General features: G+C 37.8%; 2 protein-coding genes across 2 annotated transcripts; both read right to left on the reverse strand.

Moving 5' to 3' along the window:
* Positions 1-5081: 5081 nt before the first annotated feature.
* Positions 5082-6005, reverse strand: LOC134612303 (olfactory receptor 11L1-like). The gene has a single exon (XM_063456642.1). It carries the CDS (start codon positions 6003-6005, stop codon positions 5082-5084), a length of 924 nt encoding a protein of 307 aa, XP_063312712.1.
* A 7182-nt stretch (positions 6006-13187) lies between these two features.
* On the reverse strand, positions 13188-14111 carry LOC134612304 (olfactory receptor 11L1-like). Its single transcript, XM_063456643.1, has one exon. It carries the CDS (start codon positions 14109-14111, stop codon positions 13188-13190), a length of 924 nt encoding a protein of 307 aa, XP_063312713.1.
* Positions 14112-22861: the final 8750 nt, after the last annotated feature.

Consider the following 22861-nt stretch of genomic DNA (forward strand, 5'->3'; position numbering starts at 1 on the left):
AACGTGTCTAAAGAGGTTCAAATGCTAGCTAACAAAAAGTGTCAGCGGAAACCATTACCATGGCAACCCATAATGCTGCAACAGCATGAGAGGAGAGTGCCCTGATACCCTCCAGCACAGGTAGAGAACGGACGTGACGTCCAAATTGTGCCTCACGAATTACTTCAATGTCCAATATGTAATGCAGGACAAACTAGTTCAAAGAGGTCCAAATGCCAACTTTACAAAGTTTCAGCAGAGACCATTGCCATGGAAGCCCACGAGATGCTGTAATAGTACTAGTGGAGAATGCCCCAAATCCTTTGGTACAGGTAGAGAATGGCATTGAAAGGCTCTCACTTTAGGCAGGATCTCTGGTGCTACCAGCAAGACAACCATATCCTGTTGAAATTCAGTGAATGGGGGTACACAGGATCAAGCCTGGAGTTCACCCATTTTCCTTGCTGGGGTACTAGCCACGAGCACTTTCTGTGCTACCACCATGAAAGCACCTTCTAGAGGTTTGAATAATGGTTCAGTCAGGGCCCATGAGAGCAGTGGTACGTCACACATTGGCTTCACCACACTCCGTGGAGGCATGATTTCATTCAATGCCTATATAAAGCAAAGTGCAGCTAAGTGCACACATTCACCTTGCTGAGGTACAAGTCACCAGCAACAGCAACGTCTGGGCTAAAATCATGGAAGCTCCTGCTAGAAGTTCAGTCAGAGTCTGTGAGACCAGTGGTACATCACATATTGGTTTCAACACCCTCAGCGGAGGCTTGAGTTCAATTGTTGCTTACATGAAGCAAAGCACAAGGGATATCAACGCTCAATCGGTACCCTTCAGTACAGGTAGAGAATGACCTAGATAAGCATTCACCATAGGCAGGATCTTCAGATGCCAAATGCAAGATGACCATATCTGTTGAAAAGTAGTGAAAGGGGGTTCACAGGATCAAGCCTGGAGTTCACCCATTTTGCTTGCTGGGGTACCAGCCACCAACACTTTCTGTGCTACCACCATGGAAGCTCATTCTAGAGGTTCGAATAATGGTTCAGTCAGGGCCCGTGAGACCAGTGGTACGTCACATATTGGCTTCACCACACTCAGTGGAGGCATGATTTCAATCAATGCCTATATGAAGCAAAGTGCAGCTAAGTGCTCCTCTAGAGTGTTATAACACAGAACCTTTCAAGGCCTGAACGAGGAGTAATTCCAACAGACAAAAGCATGTCAAGCTTAGTAAAGCCTGTATAGGATTGTAAGAGGATCTCAATGACCGTCTCAGGGATGCCTATACTAATATGGACCCCTGCATCAACACCAGAACTTGAGGATCCTGGTGTGTCATGGGGCCTTGTAATAGGTCTGGACATACAGGAATTTCCCTTGGAGGTTCCAGAATCATCTTATTCATCATAGGAATTTGAGTCGACACGGTCTTCCACTGTCACCTTTTGCATTGCCTTCTTAGGAAAGTCGAAAACAGGAAAATATGTACATCAGACTAAAATTCTAAATTTGAGTCAGTGTATCCTGAACCTGAGCATTCTGGTCCTAGCATGTAAAAAATACTTCTGGACCTGGTAGGTCCAAGAAATGGCCATCAGATCTATGTAGGGTATCAGACAATCTGCGTCAACCCTGAGGATACGTCAGGACCTGGTTGCCAATCCACCTTGTCCACAGTTATTCAGCTCTAGCAAACAGCCATTGTATTCTGAGCCACTGGTTGTTCTTCTGTGCCCTGATTATGGGCTGGAATTCCATCAATACGTATCTGTGAGACCCATCGTGGTAAATATAGGATACAGTTGCATTGATTTTTGAGCAAATTTGGACCCACTTATTCTTCAGCAAGCATCTGAAGTGAAGAAGAACCTTGAAAATGACTCTTAGTTCCATACAAATGAATGGAAATATTGTGCAACATGTTCCAAACACTGTGCAACCAATCTTATAAAAACTGGAATTCGAGCTAATAATCGACCAATGAGGTTCTGTTCACAGGAAACTCAGAGATCTAATCCCTCTTTCAGCTGCCAGGGAAGGTGTAACTCCACTGATGGGGGACATAGTAAGTGGCTGACTCCAATAATCTTTCTCTTGTTGGATCAAGATAGGAAGGATCTGTAAGGAATCCAGAGATGCCATTGGGCCCATCTGACAAGTCTGCTGGTGGAAGCCAGGATTCCTAGTAGTTGTATCTATTTTCTTGCTGTTACCAAGCAGAAATGAAGAAACTGGGAGAGAAAACCTTTACAATCTGTGGAACTGCTCCCGAGATAGGGAAAAGCAGAGCATAGAATTTTCCACTTGGGAATGTCAACCACTGAGCTGGTCTGAAACTGCTTTTCTTGATATTCATCAAGCAGCCAAACTTTAGGAGTTATGAAAGAACTATATACCTCTGTGTGCCTGCCTTCTGAGGGTCTAAGGCTATCAGAAGTAGATCCTCCAGCTAATGGAACCAGGTGGAGTTCTGGACTCTCAATAACACTATAAGCACATATAAAGATTATTGGGGCCACATTGAGGCCAAATGGTAGGTTCTCTTCTGAGCTAATGCCGAAGATCTCTGCAGATTGGACTGAAAATAAGCATCCTTGAGATATATAGAGGTAAGGAAATTATCCTTCCAGATTGCTTGAGATATGGATCTGCTTGACTCCATCCCGAATACTCTGACATTCAGCCTCTTGTTGGCCCCTCTTATGTCCAATGTAGGCTTTCCTGTGCTTTTCCTCTAAGCACCAGAAGAGAGGCGAAACTTGTCCCTGGAACTGCTCTTGTTCTGGGACCTAAAAAAAAATATCACCTCTTCGTCCAGAAGGCTTCTTCCTTCAGTGCTTTACCTTTTGATTCATTGGTCTTAATACTCCTGTTGGTATGGGGACTCCTGTGCCCGTTAAGAAAAAACTCCAGTCTATATCAATCTGGACCATGGATACCACACAAGCCTCCAGAGTATGATGAGCCCAGGTATGTGTGATCAGAAAAATGAGGCTCCTAGTACCGGAGGAGATATGTTCATTGCTGAAGAGCAAAACGACTGCGTTCTAGCTCCATTAGAACCTTGAAAGGCAGGTTTACCAACTGCCATGAGTCACCTCTGGAGTATTCCCTGCAGGGCCAGTAGCTCCATGTATCTCAGAAATACTGGTCACTGGAGGTTCTCCGGTCTGACTATGACTATGAGGAGCTGGGATCCTTGGAACTTCCATCCTAAGGTACCAATATCTTGCAGCCCTCATTCGCCTTTTCAATGGAATTATCCAAAGTTTCCCCAAACAGCACCACCCCTTCAAATAGAATGGTGTAGAGGGCAGACTTGGAGGATGAGTCATCATCCCAGAAATAGAACCATAATGCTTTCCTAGCTGCTATAGACAAAGCCATTTGATCCAGAGAATATCCTAGTTACATCTAGGGAAGTTTCTGTGAAGAAGTCAGTTGTAACCTGAAGACTTCAGACTGCCTCTTCAATCTTGGCTTTTAATATCTCTCTCCATAGTAGCCTTGAGATCTTTAATCACATATTTCATGTTTGTAGAAACAGCAGCGGAAGTCACAGTTGGCTGGCCTCCTGCAATGGTAGGCGTAAAATTTTGGATAGGTCTGCGTCCACCTATGATCCATAAGTGTGCAACTTAGGTGGTGTAGTTCTGAGGTTGGAAATAACTTCCTCCACAGGGTAAAGCCTGGCCTCTTTTCTTACCCCTAAGGCCTCTGGAACTTACTTTGTAAGCCCTGCCTGCATGTCATGTGGCTGCACAGTGATAGGTCATGCTGAAGCGACAACCTTCTGGAGGAAGTCAGTGCATAACCGATTCCTTCCACTGTTTTCACCTCATAACCAGATCCTGGTGAAGAATCAGACACCTGACAAATAATAATAACTAAATATTACCTGTGGTAAGTATTAAGAAAAAATGTGCACTGTTAAATTCTATAAGAAACCAGCGAAACAGTTTTAAAACAGGCTGAAGACAGCACTTATCCATGTCTGGAGACACTGCAAATACTTACCAAATAAGTGTGGTAGGTTTACTGTACTTTTCCCTTTATTTTAGGCACTTTCTGGCAATTGCCCTTATCCAAGATGGCTGCCACAACTTGTATTCCCACAATGCAAGTCATCTGTATTAGGCCCAATAAGGCACAAACTGCACACATGTGGGCCTATTCCGAGTGTGTTTGCTGTTTAGAGACCAGGGAGAGGACTCTGTCTGAAGCCTACATGGGTATAAATCACTGGGACCGAGGGGAAGCAAAATAGATAACAAAAGTGCCTGCAAGGGAGTTGAAAAGGCAACCACGTGCAAAAAGTCAAAGTTTAAAGGCACCACAGTCTAAAGGCCTCAAGATATAAAAGGTAACACAGTTTTCAAAATGTATCACAGTTTTAAATATATCAGTCTTCAAATGCACTGCAGTTTCAATACATGCAAAAGTATTAAATGCAAATTTAAATGAAACAGTTTTAAATGCCACACAGCTGAAATGCAACACAGCTTAACCCCTTAAGGACATATGACATGTGGGACATGTCATGATTCCCTTTTATTCCAGAAGTTTGGTCCTTAAGGGGTTAAATGCTTCCTAGCAAAAGCACAACTGCATAATGTACCACAATCTTAAAAATAAGGTACAGCTGTATAATGCACTAGTTTAAAGATATCAAAGCTTAAATGCATCACAGCATAAAAGCACAACTGCATAATGTACTACAGTAAAACAGGCAAATAAAGTAATGAAGATAAAAAAAAAAACATACATGTCCGTAAGTTAAGGGAGCAAATTGCTCACGTCCTAAGGGCTGTAGGACAGGAAAAAGACTGAGGACCTTAGGGATGGAGCCTCCTTTTAAAACCTTGGTGGTTTTCCTGTCCTATCGGCTGTAAGGGGAGGAGCTAACCCATGTGTATATGCTGCCATGATTAGCCTGGAAAAATAAAATATATAGACATGTCTTTTTAATGATATTTTATTGAGGACAATTTTCATCAATTCCTTTATTTTAAGCAGTGAAGCTTATTAAAAATGATTTAGAGACATTTTCAGATATTATAATATATATGAATAAAAAGTGTCTCTAACGTTCAGAAATCTTTCTTAGTGCTAATCTGATGTCTTGGTTTCTTAGACTGTATACTAAAGGGTTAAATAGGGGGGTAAACACAGTATGCAGCAATGATATAATCTTATTTAAAAGCAATAAATGACCTATGGATGGTATCATGTACTTTATTATCAAAGTCCCATAGAAGGCACCAACCACAAGAAGGTGGGAACTGCAGGTAGAAAAAGCTTTCTGTCTTCCGGTTGTGGAAGGGATCCTAAGTATCATGAGGAAGATATGAATATACGTCACTGTGATAAAACCACAAGGACAAATAAAAAAAGGAGTAGAAAATAAAAAGGCTATAAATTCCACCTGAGACGTGTCTGAACATGAAAGTTTTTGGAGAGGGGAAAAGTCACAATATATATGGTCAATGATGTTTCCATCACAGAACTGAAAGTTAGATACCGGTATGATACCTAATAGGTTCGAGGTAAATCCTAACATCCAGGGTAAGACAGACAGACAGGTACGCAGTGTGAAATCCATGATAGTGACGTAACGCAATGGGACACATATAGCCAGGTATCGATCATAGGACATCACTGCAAGCAGGAAACATTCTGTAAGAGTTATGCCACAAAAAAAATAGAATTGAGTTATACAGCCAAGAATTGTCATTCCTTTCCCACCGTGTAAGATTGTATCCAGCAGGATGGGGAGAGTGTTCGTTATGAGAACAATATCAGACAGTGATAAATGACAAAGGAAGAAGTACATGGGAGAATGAAGGTGACGGCTGATTGAAACTAACACAATGATCAGAAGATTTCCAGTTACTGTGAACAAGAAAATGTTAAGGAAAATGATGAAAATCAAAATTTTGAAGCCATAAAGATTTCCAAATCCTAGTAGTATGATTTCTGTGACTCTCGATTCATTTCTCACACTCATAGTCCAATCAAGGTTTCTCACTGCATGCAGCTTTGACACTTTGCAAACTAAATTATATACACATTTGTAAATTATTAAAATGTATAGAATGGCAAGATATAGCAACAGTGTATGAAAAATAACTAATGTTAATCAATTATTTAATTGTAATTAAATCCAAAGTTCAAGACTCTACTAATACTTTTCTCATTTCTGTTGTTTTTTCCCATGGTGGGCCATCTCCATAACCGAGGTCTAGTTGTCACTGGTCTTTAAATATTTTTATCTTACCTTACCCAGTCCATTCTCAAACAGTATCACTTTTTTATCGGTCACATTCTCTTCCCTTGGCTCATATTTTGTCCTGATAAATCCATCTCATCATCATCTCCACACTTCTCCTAGTAAATCCCTAGATAACCAGATACCATTTTTTCCTTCTCTACCAGCCGCAACATGGTGTGGCAAGGTCAGCTGTGACGACTGATAGAACAATCCTTTCATAGATAATGATCCTTTAACCCCTTAAGGACCGGACTTTTTTTGCGATGTTGTACATTTGCGACCAGGCATCTTTTTGACACTTTTGTGGTGTTTGTGTTTAGCTGTAATTTTCCGCTCTCTCATTTACTGTTCCCATACAAATTATATATTGTTTTTTTCAGGACAAAAAGGGCTTTCTTTACATACCATTATTTATATAATCTCATGTAATTTAATTTAAAAAAAAAATGAAAAAATATGATGAAAAATTGAAAAAAATACAAGTTTTTTTAATTTTATGTGAAAAATCTTTTACTCATCTACAAAAGCGAATGAAAAAAACTGCTAAATAGATTCAAAATGTTGTCCTGAGTTCAAAAATACCCAGTGTTTACATGCTTTTTGCTATTTTTTTGCATGTTATAGGGCTATAAGTACAAGTAGGATATTGCGGTTTCAAAACATACATTTTTAAAATGTATCAATAGTGACATTGTAACACTATTATCTGTCATAAATTGCTAAATAACACCCCACATGTACATATTTTTTTAAAAGTAGACAACCCAGGGTATTCAATATGGGGTATGTCCAGACTTTTTTAGTAGCCACTTAGTCGCAAACACTGGCCAAAGTTAGCGTTCATATTTGTTTGTGTGTGAAAAAAGTAAAAAACTAAATTGAACGCTAATTTTGGCCAGTGTTTGTGACTAAGTGGTTACTAAAACAGACTGGACATACCCCATTTGCAATACCTTGGGTTGTCTTCTTTTGCAAATGGTATGCCATCATGGGGGTAATTCTCATTCCTGGGCTACCATACGCTCTCAAAGGCAACGTAACCAACCTGGCCATTTTCAATGTAAAAATATTTGACCCATATATTTGACCCTGTAACTTTCAAAAACGCTATAAAACCTGTACATGGGGGGTCCTGTTCTACTCAGGAGACTTTGCTGAACACAAATATTAGTGTTTAAAAACTGGAAAATGTATCACAACAATTAAATCATCAGTAAAAGTGCTGTTTGTGTGTGAAAAATGCAAAAAAAAGTCACTTTCACTGACAATATCATCGCTGTGATATGTTTTACTGTTTTGAATCACTAATATTTGTGTTCAGCGAAGTCTCCCGAGTAAAACAGTACCCCCCATGTACAGGTTTTAGGGTGTCGTAGAACGTTACAGGGTAAAATACAGTGATAGCAAATTAAATTCTCTGTACTTTCGGCCTGGGTTGGCAGGCAGGTCCCTTAAATTGCAATCAATAAAATAACTTAATTATGTAAAAATATTACATAAATACGCACGTAGAATTTAAATATATATGCATATTTATATATTTGAAGTCTACGTGTATATTTATATAATTATTTATGTAATTTTGTATATGGACATATGAATAGTTTGCATTCTTTTTATTTATTTATATATACATAGATATATATACAATTTCATTTTAAGTGTATTTTGATATAAATATATATATATTAATATCAAAATACAGTTAGAATAAAATTTCGTATAGATATATAATTTTTTTTAATTTTTATTATTATTTTTAATTTTTTAAATTTAATTTGAATTATTTATTATTCGTATTTTATAATAATATATATATACAATATATATAGTTAATATATATATTATATATATACGTGTGTAAATTAATTATAAGTGTATTTTTATATTAATATATGTACATATAAATATAAAAATACACTTAGCATGACAATATTTATATGATATATAGACATATATTATATAGGTATAATATATGTCTATATATCATATATATACACATATATAATAATATTTTTTTTTTTATTAACTATAACTTTAAATTTTTTTTTGATTTTACACTGATTTTACAGTTGCAGGGAGACTGCCTGTCAGCACAGACAGCCCCCCTGCAGGCAGAGACTAGGACACCTATTGTGACCATGTGGTCGCCCTGTTGGGCGATCACATGGCCACAGGGGTCCTAAACCGCCATGGGGAGACTGTCTGGGCTGCAGGCAGTCTCCCCACACCAGGAGCACCGCCGATCACCGCCGGGGGAACGACGGCGATCGGGTAAGTACATTGGACGGTTAGGACGGTTCAGGACCGTCACCGGTCGGCAACGCAAAAATGCCGATGACGGTCCTGAACCGTCCTCCGTCCTTAAGGGGTTAAAAACAATCTCTGAAGGTCCAATGCCAATGGATGCTGAATGACTGATAGCATCTTGGTGTTGTGGGGAGTCTCAGTGGAACCCCATCTAAAAATGTACCTACATATAATTACAGTTCTCATCATGGTGACATTCAGATCAATTTGTAAGACACCATAACTGGAAAAGCAATGTTTACTTAATTAGATTTATTTGTAAAGAAAAATATGAATAAGGTTTCCTGGTTTCGAAGTTTCTCCTAAAAGGTTTTGAAACATTTTCCAAGAAGTCAATATAAATATGAAATGTGGTATAAATGAAAAAAAAAAAAAAAATGTAGTCAGTAAATTAACTCCCAATACAATGGTCTACCCATAGAAAGACATGGCCTTCACATAGCACGTCGTATGGCAGACAGAATGGGAGCTGAGACTGGGGGCTACATTGGATGCAGGATATTGTAGTGAATCAAGTAATAATTCAAAGGGTTATTTAATAAAGTTTTACTTGTAATGATGTGAAGAGGATAAGGGCTGCGTTCCGGGCTAGTAACAGTAATCTATACCAATGAAAGCCAGACCAAATGGTTTAAATGGAGAAACAACAACAAGTGGACCTAGGTAAAAAAACAATAAAAAGTCTTCACATTTTTTACGTTGTTTTTATTAGGGTCTTGAGGGATTCCCTTTTTTGGGTCCCTGCCCTTCTCTCTGTTATTTAGCACTGCCTCTTCCCCCCTGTTTTTGCTTGTAATGAATTTAAAAACAAATAGCACATATTATTCTTAACTCTCAATACAAAATTCTACCTGTATTCAGACATTCCTGACCTCTGTATTACAAGTAGTATGGAATACAGCATGGAAGCAAATATGTCCTAGCTTGTGGAAAAATTGTGCTTCAAACTGGGGTTTTTTTTTTTTTTTTTTTCCTTTTGGATCAACAGCAAAAAACAGGTGTGAGGAAGGCTGAACTTCATGGACGCAAGTCTCTTTTCAGCTATCTAACTATGTAACTATGTAACTATGTAATGGGGGCTATGCTGGGTTAAGGAGGGTAGAGCACATTTTTGGCACTTTACATTTTTGGTAAAGAAAATATTCCACTATCATAAAATATAAAAAATATAAAAATCATGATAATATTCTAATAATCTCTGTGCACTTTAAAAGGTTGTGGCATTAACCAGAATTTAGCAATTTAAGTAGTGAATTGAAAACCAAACAGCAGACTTTATGCCAAATTAGTTGATTTGAAAAAATTCTCCAACCCGGCCATTGTCACAGCCTGACTGTTTGTGTCTGTGTTTTACAATTCTGTTTTCAATTTACCGCCATCTGCAGTTTAGTGAATAAATCCCTGAAAATCACTCAGAAGGTATTCACTAAACTGAGAACTCACGGCAAATTTCAAATTTAATCTTCCAAAACCTAAATTGGAAACATTCTCTAGGTCAGCTATTCTGACACTGGGCTTACATTTGAAATTCACTTTGAATACACTTTGCTTTCTCATTAGTAAAAAAAAAGCCTTTAAACTTTATTCACTAAATTGTGAATTGTCCAGAATTTAATTTTAATAAAAAAATTGTAGACAAAAAATAGCTTACTTTTCAAATTCTACTATTTTTACACACAATTTCATATTCACTCTGATTTATCTATGAATTCTCGGCAATAAGGGCTTTATAAACGTACTACATTGCAGTGAATTTAAATCTAAATGTGACTTTAGATAACTTGGAGAATGTCTCTAGATTAGCAAATTTGGGTTGCATTTTGTAAATCAGATTTCAGATACAATTCAGTGAATAAACACCTGAGAGACTACAATTACAATAATAAAATACACAGATACATTGTAACAAATTCATAGGAACTCAGCGAGAGATGATAAGGTTTGTAAAAAAAATAAATACAAATAAATCTTACTGCGTAATGAATAATGTGTCAACACTTCCAAAGCACAAGGAATATATGCATATTACATCCTTATACGCATATACATCCTTATCATATATTACACGGAGCAGGATATTGTATTAAACAACATTTTAATATATTTCCCAGGGCATTCTTAAAAAAACAATTTGAGAAGTCTCAGCACATTCTTCCTGAGAAAACACTTTCTAGATAAAGAAGTAAAATTACTTACCAACAGATTGCTTAAGATATCTTTGAAATATACAGAAAAAGAAGCAAAATATACTTTGATTATTTTTTAAAACTCAAAATAATCAGAAATAAAATAAGGCTTAACACTAGGGCTCCATCAAATTCATAAATTTGAAGTATTGCTAAGAACACCAGTGAGTCTATTTTATATTTTATGTTGTTTATACCAGGAGAGTTTCCTGCAAGGTCCCTATAGTGCTGGAGTTTAGTGTAAACTCATTTCATCATCAAGAAAGTGAAAAAGTTGTTACTATCTTAAAAAGTTAAGTTACACTCTAGGCCCGATTTGACTGTTCATGCATTCATGTCAATTTTAGTCTAAATAAATCAATATGCTAGCTTTAGTGCACCTATAGTCTTAATTTTAGTAATGACAGGAGACAAAATATGTAGTTTTACTGTACTTTTCCTTTATTGTTAATGTTGCACAGAATGCACCAACCACAAGAAGGTGGGAATTGCAGGTTGAAAAGGTTTTCTGTCTTCCGACTGTAGTAGAGATCCTCAGTAAGGAAGATATAAACATAAGTCAATATGAAAAAAAACACAAGGACAAATAAATATAGCCATGGAAGACACAATGGTTGGAAATTGCACCAGAGACGTGTCTGAACATGAATGTTTTTGGAAAGGTGAAAGTTTACAATATATATTATCTATGATGTTTCCATCACGGAACTGAAAGTTACCAGTATGATACCTAATATGTTCAGGGTTAATCCTAAATTTCAGGATAAGACAGACAGACAGGTACGCAATGTAATGTCCATGATAGTGACGTAACGCAATGGGACACATAGTCAGGTATCGATCATAGGACATCACTGCGAGCAGGAAGCATTCTGTAACCATTATGCCTTCAAAGAAATAGTATTGAGTAATTTGTTTCCCACCGTGTAAGATTGTATAAAGCAGGTTGGGGAGAGTATTCATTGTGAGAACAATATCAGACAGTGATAGATGACATAGAGAGAAGTACATGGGAGAATGAAGGTGATGATTGATTGATACTAACAGAATAATCAGAAGATATCCAGTTACTGTGATTAGGAAAATGTTAAGGAATATGATGCAAATTAAAATGTTGGAATCTTAAAGATCTCCAAAGCCTAGAAGTAAGAGTTTTGTGACCCTCGATTTGTTTCTTTATGCATAGTCCGATCAAGGCTCCTTACTGCATGCAGATGTGACGCGTTTTTCTATACAATTATACTATTTTAATGTACAGAATGTGAACATACCTAAAAAGTTATCAATGATTTAATTGTAATTCAATCCATAATGCTCTCTACTAATAATTTGTTTTAATCTGTCATGGTTTGGCCATGATTGACCTCCAACTTCTTATTCCCTTTTGTTTTCGATTGGGATGGCTTGGTTCCATCTTGGAGTGGTTTCCAGATGAGAAGTTTTCCTGGACTGTCCTTCACTGGACTTTGTTGATGTTTTTTCCTGATTTTGGTATTTTCCATGTGTTCCTGTTTTCTGTTTCTCCTCATAATGTGTCACATCTCCAAAGAAAGAGGAAGGTTTAGAGGTGGTGCTTACTGTTATAGTGTGGATTGGCTGGTGTCTCACGGTGTATGTTCTATTTTTTTCTATTTGTGTTCTTTGCTGCTATTTGTGGATAGTAAAGAAAGGGTTAAGCAATACTCACCTCTGTGTCTTTCATAAAATCATGACTTTTCCTCATGAAATATTAAAATCACGTAATTGTCTTCCTGATTGCCCACTCCATCTACACACCAAGTGATCCTTTTTGCTTGCTAGTGAATACCAGACAATGTTTTAATATGTCTGTAGAACCTTTTGTCCATTTATAATTTGTAAGTGAAGTTTATTCATTTGAGCAATTAAAATATCTTTAGAATTTATACTATTTTCTGTCCTTACCATTGACTGAGTTCTTCTCTGAGGCAAAATTAAGAAGTGGATTTCTTTAAACTCCAGACAAGGGTGCAGTAAGAGGAAATTGGACTGTATTTTACATCACAAAAAGGACTTTAGCTTACTTTACATAGCATTATTTTTATTATTAGTATTATTTAAAAAGCTGTTTCCACAGCACCCATAAAACAAATAAATTAGTTCAACATACAAATTTGACTTAAAGGAACAAGAGGTAATGAGGTCCCTGCTCAAAAGAACTTACAATCTAAACATTGCACATGCCCTTGATATATGTGTTGGCTATAAGACATTGTTTCTGAAGATTGTTGTTTAAATATACCGAATACCAATAAATTATAAATAAAATATATAGACATGTCTTTTTAATGCTATTTTATTGAGGACAATTTTCATCAATTCCTTTATTTTAAGCAGTGAAGCTTATTAAAAATGATTTAGAGACATTTTCAGATATTATAATATATATGAATAAAAAGTGTCTCTAACGTTCAGAAATCTTTCTTAGTGCTAATCTGATGTCTTGGTTTCTTAGACTGTATACTAAAGGGTTAAATAGGGGGGTAAACACAGTATGCAGCAATGACATAATCTTATTTAAAAGCAATAAATGACCTATAGATGGTATCATGTACTTTATTATCAAAGTCCCATAGAAGGCACCAACCACAAGAAGGTGGGAACTGCAGGTTGAAAAAGCTTTCTGTCTTCCGGTTGTAGAAGGGATCCTAAGTATCATAAGGAGGATATAAATATACGTCACTGTGATAAAACCACAAGGACAAATAAAAAAAGGAGTAGAAAATAAAAAGGCTATAAATTCCACCAGAGACGTGTCTGAACATGAAAGTTTTTGGAGAGGGGAAAAGTCACAATATATATGATCAATGATGTTTCCATCACAGAACTGAAAGTTAGATACCGGTATGATACCTAATAGGTTCGAGGTAAATCCTAACATCCAGGGTAAGACAGACAGACAGGTACGCAGTGTGAAATCCATAATAGTGACGTAACGCAATGGGACACATATAGCCAGGTATCGATCATAGGACATCACTGTGAGCAGGAAACATTCTGTAAGAGTTATGCCACAAAAAAAATAGAATTGAGTTATACAGCCAAGAATTGTCATTCCTTTCCCACCGTTTAAGATTGTATCCAGCAGGATGGGGAGAGTGTTCGTTATGAGAACAATATCAGACAGTGATAAATGACAAAGGAAGAAGTACATGGGAGAATGAAGGTGACGGCTGATGGAAACTAACACAATGATCAGAAGATTTCCACTTACTGTGAACAAGAAAATGTTAAGGAAAATGATGAAAATCAAAATTTTGAAGCCATAAAGATTTCCAAATCCTAGAAGTATGATTTCTGTGACTCTCGATTCATTTCTCACACTCATAGTCCAATCAAGGTTTCTCACTGCATGCAGCTTTGACACTTTGCAAACTAAATTATATACACATTTGTAAATTATTAAAATGTATAGAATGGCAAGATATAGCAACAGTGTATGAAAAATAACTAATGTTAATCAATTATTTAATTGTAATTAAATCCAAAGTTCAAGACTCTACTAATACTTTTCTCATTTCTGTTGTTTTTCCCATGGTGGGCCATCTCCATAACCGAGGTCTAGTTGTCACTGGTCTTTAAATATTTTTATCTTACCTTACCCAGTCCATTCTCAAACAGTATCACTTTTTTTATCGGTCACATTCTCTTCCCTTGGCTCATATTTTGTCCTGATAGATCCATCTCATCATCATCTCCACACTTCTCCTAGTAAATTTCTAGATAACCAGATACAATTTTTTTCCTTCTCTACCAGCCGCAACATGGTGTGGCAAGGTCAGCTGTGACGACTGATAGAACAATCCTTTCATAGATAATGATCCTTTAAAAACAATCTCTGAAGGTCCAATGCCAATGGATGCTGATTGACTGATAGCATATTGGTGTTGTGGGGAGTCTCAGTGGAACCCCATCTAAAAATGTACCTACATATAATTACAGTTCTCATCATGGTGACATTCAGATCAATTTGTAAGACACCATAACTGGAAAAGCAATGTTTACTTAATTAGATTTATTTGTAAAGAAAAATATGAATAAGGTTTCCTCGTTTCAATGTTTCTCCTAAAAGGTTTTGAAACATTTTCCAAGAAGTCAATATAAATATGAAATGTGGTATAAATGAAAAAAAAAAAAAATGTAGTCAGTAAATTAACTCCCAATACAATGGTCTACCCATAGGAAGACATGGCCTTCACATAACACGTCGTATGGCAGACAGAATGGGAGCTGAGACTGGGGGCTACATTGGATGCAGGATATTGTAGTGAATCAAGTAATAATTCAAAGGGTTATTTAATAAAGTTTTACTTGTAATGATGTGAAGAGGATAAGGGCTGCGTTCCGGGCTAGTAACAGTAATCTATAACAATGAAAGCCAGACCAAATGGTTTAAATGGAGAAACAACAACAAGTGGACCTAGCTAAAAAACAATAAAAAGTCTTCACATTTTTTACGTTGTTTTTATTAGGGTCTTGAGGGATTCCCTTTTTTGGGTTCCTGCCCTTCTATCTGTTATTTAGCGCTGACTCTTCCCCCCTGTTTTTGCTTGTAATGAATTTAAAAACAAATAGCACATTTTATTCTTAACTCTCAATACAAAATTCTACCTGTATTCAGACATTCCTGGCCTCTGCATTACAAGTAGTATGGAATACAGCATGGAAGCAAATATGGGGGCTCTGCTGGGTTCAGGAGGGTAGAGCACATATTAAGATTGAATCAAATTTTTGGCACTTTACATTTTTGGTAAAGAAAATATTCCACTTTCAAAAAATATAAAAATCATGATAATATTCTAATAATCTCTGTGCACTTTAAAAGGTTGTGGCATTAACCAGAATTTAGCAATTTAAGTAGTGAATTGAAAACCAAACAGCAAACGTTATGCCAAATTAGTTGATTTGAAAAAATTCACCAACCCGGCCATTGTCACAGCCTGACAGTTTGTGTCTGTGTTTTACAATTCTGTTTTCAATTTACCGCCATCTGCAGTTTAGTGAATAAATCCCTGACAATCACTCAGAAGGTATTCACTAAACTGAGAACTCACGGCAAATTTCAAATTTAATTTTCCAAAACCTAAATTGGAAACATTCTCTAGGTCAGCTATTCTGACACTGGGCTTACATTTGAAATTCACTTTGAATACACTTCTCTTTCTCATTAGTAAAAAAGCCTTTAAACTTTATTCACTAAATTGTGAATTGTCCAGAATTTAATTTTAATAAAAAAAATTGTAGACAAAAAATAGCTTACTTTTCAAATTCTACTATTTTTACACACAATTTCATATTCACTCTGATTCATCTATGAATTCTCTGCAATAAGGGCTTTATAAACGTACTACATTGCAGTGAATTTAAATCTAAATGTGACTTTAGATAACTTGGAGAATGTCTCTAGATTAGCAAATTTGGGCTGCATTTTGTAAATCAGATTTCAGATACAATTCAGTGAATAAACACCTGAGAGACTACAATTACAATAATAAAATACACAGATACATTGTAACAAATTCATAGGAACTCAGCGAGAGATAAGGTTTGTAAAAAAAAAAATAAAATAAAAATCTTACAGCGTAATGAATAATGTGTCAACACTTCCAAACCACAAGGAATATATGCATATTACATCCTTATACGCATATACATCCTTATCGTATATTACACGGAGCAGGATATTGTATTAAACAACATTTTAATATATTTCCCAGGGCATTCTTAAAAAACAATTAGAGAAGTCTCAGCACATTCTTCCTGAGAAAACACTTTCTAGATAAATAAGTAAAATTACTTACCAACAGATTGCTTAAGATATCTTTGAAATATACAGAAAAAGAAGCAAAATATACTTTGATTATTTTTTAAAACTCAAAATAATCAGAAATAAAATAAGGCTTAACGCTGGGGCTCCATCAAATTCATACATTTGAAGTATTGCTAAGAACACCAGTGAGTCTATTTTATATGTTATGTTGTTTATACCAGGAGAGTTTACTGCAAGGTCCCTATAGTGCTGGAGTTTAGTGTAAATGTATTTCATCATACAGAAAGAGAAAAAGTTGTTACTATCTTAAAAAGTTAAGTTACACTCCAGGCCCGATTTGACTGTTCATGCATTCATGTCAATTTTAGTCTAAATACATGAATATGCTAGCTTTAGTGCACCTATAATCTTAATTTTAGTAATGACAGGAGACAAAATATGTTGTTTTACTCTCTTTACTAAACTTCAACAGCAACACAAACCACAAGAAGAATACACAAACCAATCACAAACAAGTAGGAGATGATATAAGTCCTTGTACCCTTGATTTGAGAGAAAAGAACATAAAACAGTTAAATGTAACCATAATCCCAACAAACAGAAAATTTACATTATATAGTAACTTTGCAAATAAAATAGCCCATAACAAAAGTCATAATAAACCAACAGGTAAAAACTTAAAAAAAAAAAACATAAAAAAAATAAATAAACACGTACCAAATAAACATGTCAACAAGAACATGAGAAGAAATACAAGAGGAACAAGAAAAAAAAAGCACAGCAAAGGCAAGACAACCCAACCGAGGGATGGTGGGAATGAAAACATTTGCCTCCTTTCATTACTAAAATTAAGAGTATAGGTACACTAAAGCTAATCAATTTTAATTTATATTTGCGGTTTTAATCCTTTAACAAAAAAGAAAAGAAGCACGAGAGGTAGGTTTGAAATAAATGTCTGAACAGTATTCTCCCCAGTTCAATCAGTGGAAAGGGCAGAAATGGAATAGGCTCCAAAAGACGCCCAGACACTAGCAAAGGACAAAATACAGTGAATCCAGCAAGTGTTTGCAGAAACAGGTTTGTGAGGGCAGATGTAGGACACCACGATGAACGAAGGAAAGCCGTAACTTTCGTGTAACAAAGAAAAGTAGAAACACAAAGTTTACGAATGCCAATAAAGAGCGTGTAAAAAGCGAACGTCAAGTCAGATTTTGTCCAGCAGGAAATTGTAAAGGAGACTGTCATGGACTTGAGCAGATCAGGTAAGAGACTTATGACAGGGTTAACATTTAGTTCTTTATTGGGAACTTTAGACATGGTAACACACAATTAGTATACCTAACAAGCCAAATAGGGAGGTTAATAATATCTAGCAAGTCAAAGTGGGAGGAGGAACTATAAAGAGGAAGGTAATTAAAAAGGGAGAACAGAAAGAGATTTAGGCAATATGCCCCAGATATGTTAACAACAAGATATTTACATAGAGCAGAAAACCTGTAGATGAAAGTATAGGTTCTTTAGAGAGACAAATAAAACTGAGCAGAACAGAAATGTTTCAGAAATGCAAGTAAAATAGATATTTAGGCAATCAGCCCTCTGGTTTAGGAGGAGTACTGATAATGCAGGCAATTACACTTTGTAATAAAGGAATCGAGGTATAGATTTAAGATCACATGCAGACATAAAATAATCTGTAGGAGAGTTACTCGACTTATGGTTGGAGAGTCTCTGGTTATTCGTAGAATCAGGAAAAAAACTTTATAGCCTTCTGGTGTCAGGTTATGAGGATTAGGTAGGTTTGTACTATGCTGGTAAAGTAAAGCAGATTGGTAACAAAGCAGGTCTGTGGCGTAGGTCAGGTTGGTATCAGGGCCGGCCTTAGGTGTTCAGGCGCCCTGTGCGAGCCAATCTTGTGGCGCCCACCCCCCTGGCCATCTTTGTTTGACCCCCTCTAGACAATTTCAGGCACATTCACAATCTGTCACCTGCACCCCCTTCAACAAAACCCTGCCTCCTTCATCAGCCCCCTCCCCCATATCACTAGCCCCCTGCCCACTTCAATTAAATGCAATTATATATATATATATATATATATATATATATATATATAAAAAGCAATAAGGACAAGTACTTACATTAAATGCTCCTGCTCCCTGGATCCAGTTGTCAGTTTTTCCCACTCTGCCTGACACGCAGACTGAAGAGCACCTGCCGCCCTGACACACACTGAGCGGATCTTTCCGACATCGGGCCCCCACACTCCTCCATCCATGCTCCTCCTGCATTCCAATTCGGGCCGGTTTGTCAGTGACCTACTGCGAGCTGTGTTGGCCACCTGGAACCCGTGTTGCCATGGCGCCCTGTGCGGCTGCACAGCTCACACACCCCAAAGGCCGGCCCTGGTTACAGTCACACAAAAAGGCAGACAGTCGCACACAGAGTACAGTCCCACACACACACGCACACACACAGGCAGACAGTCACACACAGAGTACAGTCTCACACACACAAAGACAGTCACACACAGAGTACAGTCTCACAGACACACACACAGACAGTCACACACAGAGTACAGTCACACACAGAGTACAGTCACACACAGAGTACAGTCTTACACACACACACACACACACACACACACACAGTCACACACAGAGTACAGTCTCACACACACACAGATAGTCACACACAGAGTACAGTCTAAGACACACACAGACAGTCACACAAAGAGTACAGTCTCACACACACACAGACAGTCACACACAGAGTACAGTCTCTCTCTCACATACACACACACACACAGACAGTCACACACAGAGTACAGTCTCACACACACACAGATAGTCACACACAGAGTACAGTTTCACACACACACAGATAGTCACACACAAAGAGCCAAAAACAAGAGCAAGGTAATCTTAGGTAAACAGACAACTGACGTAGAGATAAACCCTCATTGTGCAGCTAAATATTACGAACACTCAGAACCAGATCCAAATCCCATAGGTGTGAATGCCAAGGAGTCGGAGGGTGAGACAGTTTGATTAATAGTTTGCAGACAATGGGATCCTGACTGACCAAAACACCCTGAACCGGCACATGAGCAGCTGAGATAGCTAGCTGCATAATGTTCTTGAAAACTGAAAGCATGAGGTAGCAGTGGAAAAGACTAGAAGATTGTGTGAGTAAATCAGACAACAAATACACTTTGCTTGTGGGTGTACTGGTTACAGCAGCCTGGTGAAACACCAAGGTGTGGAGCTCAAGCTGAAGTTGTGACAAGTGATTTGGCATATCCTCTCTAGCCAATGGAATCAAAATAAATGATGACTTTCCTGAACAACCAGTACCGTTAGGTGGTAATCCTTCAGGTCTAGACATATGAACCCATCGACATTCTGGAGCAAGTCCCACAGGAGATGGATGCCCTCCATCTTGAAACATCTGCAGACCATAAGGGCATTCAATTAGTGGAGTTGAAGATTGGGTAAAAGTCCTCGGCTTCTTCATCACCAGGAAAATATTGCTTTTAAATCTGTTATCATCTGAGGTGAATTGGACCACTCCTTATTCTGTCTTTTTAGACTTTTCTATTGTCCTGAAATTTTTCAAAACTTGATCAGTCAATGCTTCGCTGTCTCTTAAATAACTTTCTGAAAATAAGTCATGCTTTTTTGCTTAATCTCCTGCAAGAGAGTTTCTGACGTTCAAGCTATTGACACCATTACTCATTCCTTCCAAGTTGCAAGAAAAAGTATGTCAACCCTATGGAATGATATGGATTTCTGCACAAATTGGTCATAAAATGTGATCTGATCATCATCTAAGTCACAACAATAGACAATCACAGTCTGCTTAAACTAATAACACACAAAGAATGAAATGTTGCATGTTTTTATTGAACACACCATGTAAACATTCACAGTGCAGGTGGGAAAAGTATGTGAACCCTTGGATTTAATAACTGGTTGAACCTCCTTTGGCAGCAATAACTTCAACCAAACGTTTCCTGTAGTTGCAGATCAGACGTGCACAACGGTCAGGAGTAATTCTTGACCATTCTTCTTTACAGAACTGTTTCAGTTCAGCAATATTCTTGGGATGCCTGGTGTGAATCGCTTTCTTGAGGTCATGCCAAAGCATCTCAATCGGGTTGAGGTCAGGACTCTGACTGGACCACTTCAGAAGGCGTCTTTTCTTCTGTTTAAGCCATTCTATTGTTGATTTACTTCTATGCTTTGGGTCATTGTCCTGTTGCAACACACATCTTCTGTTGAGCTTTAGCTGGTAGACAGATGGCCTTAAGCAGATGGCCTTAAGTACTCCTGCAAAATGTCTTGATAAACTTGGGAATTCATTTTTCCTTCGATGATAGCAATCCGTCCAGGCCCTGATGCAGCAAAGCAGCCCCAAACCATAATGCCCCCACCAGCATACTTCACAGTTGGGATGAGGTTTTGATGTTGGTGTGCTGTGCCTCTTTTTCGCCACACATAGTGTTGTGTGTTTCTTCCAAACAACTCAACTTTGGTTTCATCTGTCCACAGAATATTTTGCCAGTACTGCTGTGGAACATCCAGGTGCTCTTGTGCAAACTGTAAACGTGCAGCAATGTTTTGTTTGGACAGCAGTGGCTTCCGCTGTGGTATCCTCCCATGAAATCTATTCTTGTTTAGTGTTTTACGTATTGTAGATTCGCTAACAGGGATGTTAGCATTTGCCAGTGACTTTTGTAAGTCTTTAGCTGACACTCTAGGATTCTTCTTCACCTCATTGAGCAGTCTGCGCTGTGCTCTTGCAGTCATCTTTGCAGGACAGCCACTCCTAGGGAGAGTAGCAGCAGTGCTGAACTTTCTCCATTTATAGACAATTTGTCTTACCGTGGACTGATGAACAGCAAGGCTTTTGGAGATACTTTTATAACCCTTTCTAGCTTTATGCAAGTGAACAATTCTTAATCGTAGGTCTTCTGAGAGCTCTTTTGTGTGAGGCACCATTCACATAAGGCAATGCTTCTTGTGAAAAGCAAACCCAGAACGGGTGTGTTTTTTTTATAGGGCAGGGCAGCTGTAACCAACACCTCCAATCTCATCTCATTGATTGGACTCCAGTTGGCTGACATCTCACTCCAATTAGCTCTTGGAGATGTCATTAGTCTAGGGGTTCACATACTTTTCCCACCTGCACTGTGAATGTTTACATGGTGTGTTCAATAAAAACATGGCAACATTTCATTCTTTGTGTGTTATTAGTTTAAGCAGACTGTGATTGTCTATTGTTGTGACTTAGATGATGATCAGATCACATTTTATGACCAATTTGTGCAGAAATCCATATCATTCCATAGGGTTCCCATACTTTTTCTTGCAACTGTATATCAAAAATCATCCTCTTTGACATCCCTTGGAAAATTAAGACTTCCTCTAAATTAGTTTTGTACCTAGCTTTTCCTAATAGGCCTCTCCTGTGCCTGGTTGCATGCTTGCGTGAATATGACGCTCATACACCTACTTTACGTCATCCATTGAAGCATCAGCTTTTCATTTCATTCCAAAAGCCTCACCTTCTGCTATCTACTAATACCCTGGCCTGGTGGGTCAAGTAGATTATGTCTCTGGTGGGTATTGATGACTCTGTTTTTTTACCTCATTCGGTCGGTGAAGCTTGGAGGATATTTTGAGAGTGGGCAATTGGTCTCAAAGTCTACATTTTGAGATGTCTACTTTTGACTAGTGATGTCCCGGACGGTTCGCTGGTGAATAATTCCCGAAGAACATAGCGCGTTCGCGGTGGCGGGCGAACATATGCGATGTTCGGTCCGCCCCCTATTCATCATCATTGAGTAAACTTTGACCCTGTACCTCACATTCAGCAGACACATTCCAGCCAATCAGCAGCAGACCCTCCCACCTCCTGGACAGCATCCATTTAAGATTCATTTGGAAGCTGCATTCATTTTTTTGTATTATTTTTTTTTTCAGTGCATATAAATATTACAAGCAGATACTCCCCCCAGACACTCTGTATTACTGCAGATACTCCCCCAGACAATCTGTGTTACTGCAGATACTCCCTCCAGACACTCTGTGTTACTGCAGATACTCCCCCCAGACACCATGTGTTACTGCAGATACTCCCCCAGACACTCTGTGTTACTGCAGATACTACCACCAGACACCCTGTCTTACTGCAGATACTCCCTCCAGACACCCTGTGTTACTGCAGATACTCCCTCCAGACACTCTGTGTTACTGCAGATACTCCCTCCAGACACCCTGTATTACTGCAGATACTCCCTCCAGACACTC

This window comes from Pelobates fuscus, chromosome 5 (genome assembly GCF_036172605.1).
Source record: "Pelobates fuscus isolate aPelFus1 chromosome 5, aPelFus1.pri, whole genome shotgun sequence".
Taxonomy (NCBI): Eukaryota; Metazoa; Chordata; class Amphibia; order Anura; family Pelobatidae; genus Pelobates; species Pelobates fuscus.

What these genes read in the sequence shown, in the direction of transcription:
- LOC134612304 (XM_063456643.1), bottom strand. Translation starts at nt 14,111, where the DNA reads ATGAGTGTGAGAAATGAATCGAGAGTCACAGAAATCATACTTCTAGGA.
- LOC134612303 (XM_063456642.1), bottom strand. Translation starts at nt 6,005, where the DNA reads ATGAGTGTGAGAAATGAATCGAGAGTCACAGAAATCATACTACTAGGA.